The sequence below is a fragment of the Solanum verrucosum genome, unplaced genomic scaffold, assembly GCF_900185275.1.
Source record: "Solanum verrucosum unplaced genomic scaffold, falcon-dt-bn FXZP01000447.1, whole genome shotgun sequence".
In the NCBI taxonomy this organism is placed as follows: domain Eukaryota; kingdom Viridiplantae; phylum Streptophyta; class Magnoliopsida; order Solanales; family Solanaceae; genus Solanum; species Solanum verrucosum.
In genome coordinates this window covers 68,554-79,258 of record NW_026020484.1, presented here as the reverse complement: position 1 = coordinate 79,258, position 10,705 = coordinate 68,554, and the positions used below count along the sequence as shown (strand labels likewise).

The 10,705-nt window shown below is 39.9% G+C and overlaps 1 protein-coding gene across 1 annotated transcript; it reads left to right on the top strand.

Moving 5' to 3' along the window:
• Positions 1 to 4,511: 4,511 nt before the first annotated feature.
• Positions 4,512 to 6,110, top strand: LOC125809545 (uncharacterized). The gene is made up of 3 exons (XM_049489143.1): positions 4,512 to 5,196; positions 5,341 to 5,835; positions 5,938 to 6,110. Exons 1-3 carry the CDS (start codon positions 4,512 to 4,514, stop codon positions 6,108 to 6,110), a joined length of 1,353 nt encoding a protein of 450 aa, XP_049345100.1.
• Positions 6,111 to 10,705: the final 4,595 nt, after the last annotated feature.

The window sequence follows — 10,705 nt, the reverse complement described above, 5'->3', positions numbered from 1 at the left end:
CCACTTTTTACCCTCATATGTGACTGCCTTAGCCCCATAGCTTTAAGTCTGCCCTCTTGGGACTGTGGGTGCTGCGGGAATGGTTGTGCCCGTCCTCACTCTCTTACGGCTGCTAGACCCAACCGCTTTGCTAGACCATTGTGTGCTAGAAATGTCATCATGCAATCAGACAGTTATATCTTCTAGAGTCCAAAGTCTCAGGTTGCATCCCGAGTAGCGCCTAATTTAACATTGCGGAACGACACAGATTCCCTTCATTCATTGCTCAGATCCACTCTTTCTTCTTCTCGATCCACCTCTTGTATGAAATAATGCTTCACCCTCTATCCATTCACGGTGAACGTGGATTTCTTAGCTTTTTTCCATAACACTATCGCTGCATGGTCGGTCATGCACACCACGTCAAATGGTCCGCTCCATTTTGATTTCAACTTACCTGGAAACAACTGCAATCTAGAGTTAAACAATAATACCTTTTGACCAGGCTCAAAGAGTCAGGGCACAATATGGTTATCATGCCATCGTTTACTCTTCTCTTTATAGAGCTTAGAATTTTCATAGGAATGAAATCTGAATTCCTCTAATTAATGTAGCTAACCCATCCTTTTTCTCCCAGCTAGTTCCAGTTCCAATTTCAACTTTTTCACTGCCCAGTAAGCCTGATGTTCTAATTCAACTAGAAGGTGACAAACTTTACAAATCACCAAGTGATATGGAGTAGTCCCTATTGGTGTCTTATAGGCGGTCCTGTACGCCTACATTGCATCATCAAGCTTCATTGCCCAATCTCTCCTTTCAGTATTCACTATTTTTTGTAGAATCTGCTTCACCTCCCGGTTTGATAGTTCTACCTGACCACTAGTTTGAGGGTGATACGATGTAGCTACCTTGTGCCTGACTCCATATTTAGCTAAGACATTCTTCACCAATTGATTTATGAAGTGTGTCCCTCCATCACTGATTATTTCTCTAGGAGTTCCAAATCGAGTAAAGATATGCTTCTTCAGAAACTTCAGCACCACTTTCGCGTCATTAGTAGGAAAAGCTACTTCCTCAACCCACTTGGACACGTAGTCAACAACCACAAGTATATATCGATTTCCATTTGATGTAGGGAATGGTCCCATGAAGTTGATCCCCCAGACATCAAATATTTCAACCTCCAAGATGTTATGCAAAGGCATCTCATGTTGTCTGGAAATAGACCCCATCTTCTGGCATTTATCACAACTTTTAACATACCCTTCAATATCTTTAAACAGAATCAGCAAGAAAAAACCTGATTGGAGCACCTTATGTCCAGTGCGCTCACCTCCATGATGACCCCCATATGCAGACGAGTGGCAACTATCCATCACTTGTCTCATCTCAGACTCAAGGACAAACCTCTTCATCATTTTTTTTCGGCCCTTGCTTGAATAGATAAGGCTCATTCCATATGTAGAACCGAGCATCATCAATCAGCCTCTTGTTTTGATGTGTGGTTGCACCCAGTGGGAATAATCCAATCACCAAATAATTAACAATATTTGCATACCATGGTAGTTATGTCACCTCTAACGCCAATAATTGTTCATCAGAAAAATCTTCTTGAATCTAACCTTGCTCTCCCACATGTGACGAACTCTCCAATCTTGATAGGTGATCTGCAATGTGGTTTTCATAACCTCTTCGGTCCTTGATCTCTATGTCAAACTCTTGCAACAATAGAATCCACCTAATTAACTGCGACTTTGCATCCTTCTTATTAAACAGGTACCTGATAGCTACATGGTCAGTATAAACAACAACTTTAGTCCCTACGAGGTAAGATCTAAATTTTTCAAAAGCATAAACCAAGGCTAGCATTTCTTTTTCGGTCACTGTGTAGTTGGTTTGGACTGCATCCAGTGTTTTGCTTGCATAATATATTCAGTGAAACACCTTTTCTTTCCTTTTCCCGAACACTGCTCCTACAACCACATCACTTGCATCACACATCAACTCAAAAGGAAGCTCCCAATTTGGGGAAGTCAGGATTGGAGCTTCTATCAAATTTTTCTTCAACGCTTCAAAAGCTTGAATGCATTACTCATCGAATACGAATTTCATCTCTTTCTCTAGGAGACTACACATGGGTCTTGCAGTCTTAGAGAAATCCTTGATGAATCTCCTATAGAACCCAAAATGAGCAAAAAAGCTTCTCACCCTTTTAACAAAGACCGGGGGAGGTAGTTTTTCAATGACTTCTACTTGGCACAATCAACTTCCTTCCCTCTCTTTGACACCTTATGGCCCAATACAAGCCCTTCCTTCACTAGAAAATGACATTTTCCCTAGTTTAGGACGAGATTAGTTTCCTCGCATCTAGCCAACCCTGTCCAAATTCTCCAGATACCTGTTAGAAGATTCATGATCTTAGGCATATTTATATGCCTAGAAATCTAATAATACCCATATTTAAGCTAAGTTTGAATTCAATATGTGTTTGTTTATAGTCTTATCAAGTATTTTGGTTGTATATAAACTAACCAACATGATTAGTTGTGTAGGTGAGCTTAAAGGGAGAAATGAGCACTAAAATGGACATTGGGGAACACAAAAGATCCGAGTCAAAAACAAGCAAGGAAGAAAAGAGAAAGAGAAGAATTCCAAGGCATAGTTTTATCCTCTCCACGTCGCGGAGAGGAATTATACTTTGGATCGTGAAATAAAGATCTAGGCAGAGTACTTTGTGTCCTCTCTGCGTCGCGTAGAGGGATTCTTAATTAAATTCGCGAGATTCAAATTTAGGCAGAGTGGTCTATGTAGTTGCCGCATCACGAAGAAAAGAAAATATCTGAGAACGAAATCTGGGAATGCCTCCACATTGCTCCCCTAGGTTCTAGATTTGGTCGTTTTGACTTTAGTATAAATAGGTTAATACTTTATTTTATTAAAACATTATTTTTCTGGGTTTTGAAGAACGACAACTTGGAGAGCTATTTCATCATTTTTTAGGGTTCTTTCCTAAACTCTTTTACTTTTGATCTTTCTATGATACTTAAACACTGTTTGATCGAATCTATGATTATGAGTAGCAGAATACCCTAGTGTAGGGTTGTGGCTACATGATGATTGTAATTTATTAAGTTTTCATGGGTTAAAGTCAATTATCATATGAATCTTTTTTATGTTCTTGTTTTTCATATTTCGTGCTTGATCACCATTGAAATAAACACATTGTCCGAATTGAACTCGGGAGAGGAAAAACATGATAGAACGTGGGACATAAGGAGCATGATTAACTCTCAATAATTAGTGTTAATTTGTATCTAGCATTGTGATATACCTATAAACAATGCTTGGTCACTATACATGAAGAAATTGTAATGCTCGATACTTGGTCAAATCTATCCCCGCTCAACGATGTAGTTAGGTTGTCATTTATCGTAGGCGATTAGAGGTCGAGAGACCATAATCATACATTTAACCCTGTGATCACTGATTTGATATTTGAGTAATACTCATTTATATAATATAAATTGTATGAATCCTAATAAGAGTTGCAGCCTTGGACTTTACCCAATCATTGTTTTAAACCCTTGAAATTGAATCGCGTTTTTTATAATTCTGTTTAACTTTTAGATTATAAAATAAATCATTTTTGAAATCATGATATCTTAGCTGAAAATAATGGAACGATCGAGTTACTAATCATAAGTCCATGTGGGTACGATCCCCGACTCTTTATAAGAGCCACTTTAATACTTGAACGACCACGTGCACTTGCGTGTGCAATTGGGAGCAACAAATATTTAGCGCCGCTGCCGGGGACTTTAGAATTAAAAATTATTGATTTTTTTTTATTTCCAAAGTTAAAAAAAAGCAAATGTTGATAACTTGATCTTAGAAATTCATTGTTTTTGGTTGTACTGAAACTCCAAACTAGACGATGATCAAAGATTGGTAGAGATTCTAGCTGAACCAGAAAGATTAGTTCACTACCGAAGAAGGCAAAGAAGACTCACTTAGCAAGTCCCTCTTGTTGCTAGTGAACCAAATTCTCCAGTAGCAAGAGTTGAGCAACAATAACCTGTACTAATGGCTGAGATGAAGGTAAGAGACATGGCAATCTCACGTACCACCAGTGTAACATGATGCATTAAGAAACCTGCAACTGGTGGAAGGTTTGAACTAAAGCAGAGTATGGTGCAACTATTGCACACTAATGGGTAGTTCACTAGTCTATCGCACGAGGATCCAACAGTCCATATCCAAAACTTCCTCGAGATCAGTGATACCTACACTCCAACTGGAGTAAATGAGGATTATGTGAGGCTCACTTTATTCCCCTTTTCTATGCTTGGGGAAGCAAAAAGATAGTTGAATTCTGAGCCCACTAACTCTATCACCTCATGGAATGACCTAGCACAGAAGTTCCTTAACATATTTTTTCCCTCTTAAAAATATCTAAGTTGAGGAGTGACATCCTAAGTTCTAGACAGAAACGAGGAGACAACTTGTACCAAGCTTGGGATAGGTTTAAATCGATGTTGATGAGTTTTCCACATCATCATCAATCTAATGAGGTGTTGGTCCATACCTTCATTGAAGGATTGGAGCCTAACACCAAAATTTTACTTCATTTAGATGCAGGTGGTCAGGCTTTAGAGAAGACATATGTTGAGTTATTCACCTTGCTGAACAGGATCTCACAGGGTAACCCTGAATGGAACGGAGGAGGGGTGAAATCGGTGATACAAAAAACTGCAGGTATGTTGGAAGTAGATGGACTGACTACTTTAACTGCACAGATTGTTGCGATGCAAAACATGATGAACACCCACTTCAACAATCTAGCATTGGAACAACAACCCACTCAGGTGAATACAGTCCAACAACCACCAACTTGGTATGAAATATGTGGAGGTGGTGATGAGAGTGCAGAGGTATGTGGTGCAAACCTGGATTCTGTGAATTTTATAGGTCAGAACTATGGAAACTTGTACAATCGAAGCCGGCAAAACCCTCCAAATTTTCTTGGGGTGGTAATAAAAATCAGGCTCAAGGCCAAAATCAATATAGACGCCAGGGAAATGCATAAGGGTACCAACCATAGCTCTAATGGGAGAAGCCAAATAAGCAGTCTAGCTGATCAAGCCCAGTTAGCTGCTGATGGAAGAAACAACCAGTTGGCTATACAGAATCAGGAGAAACAATTCGGGCAGTTTTCTAGTGCCCAAAACTCACAACCATAAGGAGATTTGCCGGGAAACACTGATCCAAATCCCAAGCAGGTAAACGCAGTAGTTACACACAGTGGTTTGTAGTTAGAGGAGTTAGCTCCTAAGAAATGAAACACTTACGCTGTGAGTAAAGAGAGTGAACCCAAGGAGAGTGAGGTTGTTGTACAAGAAGAAAGAGTGCAACCAATAGTGAAACCACCTCATCCATTCCCTCAAAAGTTCAAGAAACAGAAGGAGGTTGAATGTTTTGGTAATTTTCTCTCTCTTTTGAAACAAGTTCGTATTAACTTGCCATTGGTAGATGTTTTTCAGGGTATACCTAAGTATGCTAAATATGTGAAGGACATTGGGGAAAATAAAAGGAGGCTAACTGAATATGAGACAGTTGTACTTACTGAAGAGTGCATCTCTCGAATCCAAAATAACTTGCCCACCAAATTGAAAGATCCGGGTAGCTTTATGGTTCAGATCATTATAGGGCAGAGCATCCATGTGCAAGGATTGTGTGATCTAGGAGCTAGTATCAATTTGATGGCAACTTTGTTGTACAAAAAGCTGGGGTTGGGTAGTCCTAAACCTACAACCATCATCTTACAGTTGCCTAATAGATCTGTTGCTAGGCTTGAGGGTGTTGTAGAGGATGTCTTAGTTTAAGGGGGATCATTGATATTCCTAGTACACTTTGTTGTGCTAAATTTTGAGCCATATCCTGAGGTCCCATTCATCTTAGGAAGACCATTCTTGGCTATTGGTCGCGCTATGATAGATAGAGCAGCTGGGCAACTCACTATGTGGGCACATGATAAAGTGGAGGTGTTCGACGTGTACAAGGCATTAAAGCTACCAGCTGTTTATGAAGAGTTGTCTTCCATAACTGTGATAGATCTTGAGGCAGAGGATTAACATATTACTTTCAAGGATCCTTTAGAGCGAGTGTTAGTAGGAGATTATATCTATGGGGATGTTGAGGCACAAGTAATGGTGCAATTTCTTGATATGGCACTTGTAGGTACATCCAGAGATCGTTGGGAGCCTTTAAATAGGGTGTTGGGTCCTCCACCCAAGCCCTCCATTTAAGAGTCACCACATCTAGAGTTAAAATCATTACCAGCCAACCTCAGGTATGAATTTTTGGGTGAAGATAAAACTTTACCGATTATTTTGTCTACAACATTGTCTGATGCACAGGTGGAAGCAACATTAATCATCTTGAAGAAGAGAAAAGCAGCGTTGGGTTGGCAAATGTCCGACATCCATGGAATTATTCTCGCGGTGTGCATGCATAATATCTACATGGAAGACGGTCATAAGTCGAGTGCACAACATTAACAGAGTCTAAATCCAATGATGAAGGATGTGTTGAGAAAAGAGGTGATTAAGTGGTTAGATGTAGGGATTGTGTACCCCATATCGGATAGTAAATGGGTGAGTCCAGTACAATTGTGCCCAAGAAGGGAGAAATGACTATGGTAACTAATGAGAATAACGAATTGATACCCACAAGGACAGTAACATGGTGGCGTATCTGCATGGACTACAGAAAGTTAAATGATGCCACTAGAAAGGACCATTACCCGGTAACTTTTATTGATGAGATGTTGGATAGACTAGCGGGTCAGGAATATTATTGATTCGTGGATGGCTACTCAGGGTACAGTTAGATTGTTATTGCACCAGAGGACCAGGAGAAGACTACCTTCATTTGTCTGTATGGCACTTAGCGATCGTTATCACGTAAAGAACCCAACTTGTAGGTTGGGGTCGATCCCACGAGGAATATGGTTTAGACTTAAGTTCAATAACGATTATATTCGTTTAGCCAATGTATTTCTAAGACAAATAACTAAAAAGGGGGGCGGGGGAGGGGGAGGGGGAATATGTGTAACAAATTTTGGTAACTATGAAAGTAATTAGTAAGCAAGATTCAAACTTTTGTTGTTATCAAATTCAGATGGAAACTAGAGCGTACGTGTTCCCCATAAGCTCAGAACTCTATAATCCTAGTAATAGCAATCCATTCTTAGTGTATTACATGTAACGCGATAAGTTATGTATCTCTAAATCCTCGGTCCAGCATCTAGAGAATTTCACCCCACACCTTGGTCCGGCTACGTGTGTATAATTCACTCACCCTTACCACATTACCTCATATTAGACGTCACATCAATGTATGGCTTAGTTTTCACCCTCGCACCAATCGACATTAATTATATTAGATAGTATCACACCAAATCTATGTTGATAATTCTTTTCTTATTAACTACCTCCTTGGTCTGGCAAGTAGCAACAAGGCGAGTTCTAACGTTGCGCACTTTTAAAAAGACTTCTAGACGAAAGAATTATCAATGCATGCAAAACACTATTCAAGAATTACTTAGTTACTATTCATACTTCATTAATTTCACATGGTTCCCACAACCCTAGTTGTGGATTTAGTTACCTATATTAGCAAGAAAGCAATTCATAATATTTGAAGAATAAATCATGAACTTACGTAGTAGAGTACAATATTCCCAGAATTTCAACTTGAATTTCAAAGTAAAAATCACCAAAACATGCTTACGAAATTAAGAATTGCTAAAGTTGCAAGTTAATCTCTCAAGCCAAAAACTAGAACAAAAATAATAATGTCTAACCCCCTAAAACGAGATTTACATACCCTTTATGTAGGAAAATAATTCCTAACTAAAAAGGAAACGAAATAAAGAAATAAAGTTGCAGGAAACGTCTTCATTCTACAAGACTGACCTACGCTCCGTAAGTTGAGCTATGGTCCATAGGTCCCTTTCTTTCTTCAAAATCTGCAAAATCTCTGTCCCAATCAACGATTCCACAGTACGGACCGTAAGCCTATCTACGGTCCGTAACTTTTCTCTGTATCGCCACACTTAGATTTTTTTAGCATCAGGTACTGGAACCAATCTCTGAATAATTTGACGAAGCAACAGTACGGTCCGTAGATCAATCTACGGTCCGTAAGTCACAACCGTGGTTCCACACTTGGTCAAGAATTCCCTGATCTTCAGCAATGCCTTTCCTTCCCTTCTATGACAATCATCTACGGGGCATAACTGGACCTATGGCCCGTAATTTGCCTCCGTAGATGCCCTTTTCTGCAATTCTTTCAGTTGTGTCTTCAAGTTTCCGCGCCTGAACCTATTCCCTCTAAACATGAGAAAAACACATATAAACTAATACAAAATAGCCCTAGACACACATAACTCTCAAGTGAAATGTATCAAAAATACCATAAACTGATGGTACATCAACACCCTCAACTTAAAATCGTTGTTTGTCCTCAAGTGACGCACTAAGAATCTAAACGACACTTGTATAGAAGGAAGCAATTTAAGCACAAGCAATCACATGGCTCTCTATCCCAACTCTCTTTTCGGGTGCAAAATCTGTTCTCTTAGACTCAACAAGCTAATTTGTGCCGATCAAAATATGACACTGGTCCACCAATCAACTCACCACATACACTGTTCTACTATCATCAAGGTACCAACTTTCCAACAATGTCACCAGTGCCCTTACTTCAAACGAAATCCCTTTTTTCACACAATAAATATGATTTAAAGTACAAGGATTCATTCAACACTCACGCTCAAAAGTAACTTCAATTACAAGTAGTGCTCAATACCATAGGCTTGCCCTTATTTTTACTGCTTAGACTTTCCAACTAGGTTCTAGGATCACTATAGGACTTTTTTGGCTTGTAACTTAGGCTCAGGGTCAGGTGTGGTACATTTGGGTACTTTTAGTGACTTTCTGCCCTCCTTGACATTGCATTAGGCTTTTCTACCTTTTATTTCCCTATTTTTGACATCCTACCTTTTTCTCCTCTTTCCCTTGATTCTTTTCCATCATTGATGTGACTTTCGACTTTGTAGCTCTTTTATTTTATTCATTTTCTTGCTTTTTATTTCTTTTCTTTTTCAACACCAAACTCTTTCCATACCCATTTTTCTTAAGATTTACCCTTTCATAGCCACCCTCAACTTAAGGAAATTCTATTAGTTGTGGTGCACAATACCCGATGTCAGATCAGGGCCAAGATTGAGGTCAATTTTTGCATTAGCCACCCTAAACTTAGGGTTTTGGCCTATGTTGAGTTGCACATGTCCAAGGAGGGACCGGGGCTAAAACAAAAGATTATGGGAAGGTGAGTTACCAGTTTAGAAAGAAATGGTATCTTTTAGGGTCAAAACATGTGGATCAACGGGACCATTCATTTTCATTTGGTCGGATTCTTTTAGGCATTTAGTGGACTATTCAGAAAAATGACCTATGATCACTTCCTAGCCTCTAGAATAAATTATATTCACAGGACTAACCGGGCAAGTTCTAGATTGCACCAATTGTTTGAACAACAAGAGATTCTCGCACACTCTTGGAACACAGTTCCATTATCACATTATCAGATTACCCGGTTCAAGTTTTTAGCTTAAGTCAGGAAATCAAATTTGTCATTATCATGTCATACTCAGAGCCAACACATTCAACTTATTCTAGTCTACAACTTTTAGCACACATTTCAATATCTTTGGACGAGTTCAACAAGCTCATGCCATCATGCTTATGCTACCATTCTTTCTCACAATTTTACATATACAATCGTAAACATGTCGGTTCAATAAAAATTAATTAGTCTCTTGGGGAAAAAGAACACAGGCCCAAGAAAGGATTATTAGTTGGGTTACTGAAAGTTCACCCTATCACTCACAATCCATTTACCCCACCCCCAATAAAAATAGGTGAAATTGTCCCCAATACACACAAAAGTAGTAAAAATTGATCGATTTAGGTGAAGCAAACCTATGGCACTTAGCACCGAAGAATCATCAACAAGCGGGTGGGTCCGATTTCTCAGATTCCGCTACAGCAACAATGGGGTCACCCTCAGTAGTGCCCGAATCTTTGGTCACAACACCCTCAGTAGTGCTATCTGTCGGTCTCACCGCACACCCATAGAACTTGATGCCCCAGCAACCATCTCACGGGCCCTCTGTTGCCTCAGCTGCTCATCTTTTATGTAGGTTTTATGTGCCTTTTTCTCCTGCCTTTTTCTAGCCTTTTCCTCCTCCGTGAGCTTAGTTTTGAGACTAGATCGTTGCCTCTTACCTCGGGCACATGCACGCTTGGGTTGCTCCTCTACATCATCTCCACTGAAAAGTACACCCAGGACTGTATCATCGCCAAATGCAGAGGGTGCAGCCTGTGGCTCAACAACTGGTGTGGCAAGGATGGCGTGAATATCGCCCGGACACTAGCTAGCTCGGTACGGAAAGAGGACATATCAGTAGAAGGAGATGGCCTCTCTAGAACTCTCAACTCGAAGGCATCGAGCCGCTTATGAACTGCTTGGACCTTTTGGTCTATTTTCTCCTCCATCCATGTTTCTACTCTCTCTTCGGACTCAGCAATCAACTTTCGTATCCAAGACTTAATATGGTGCAGCAAGGTGGCCATCTGAGCCTCTAGCTTCTTGATTCGGG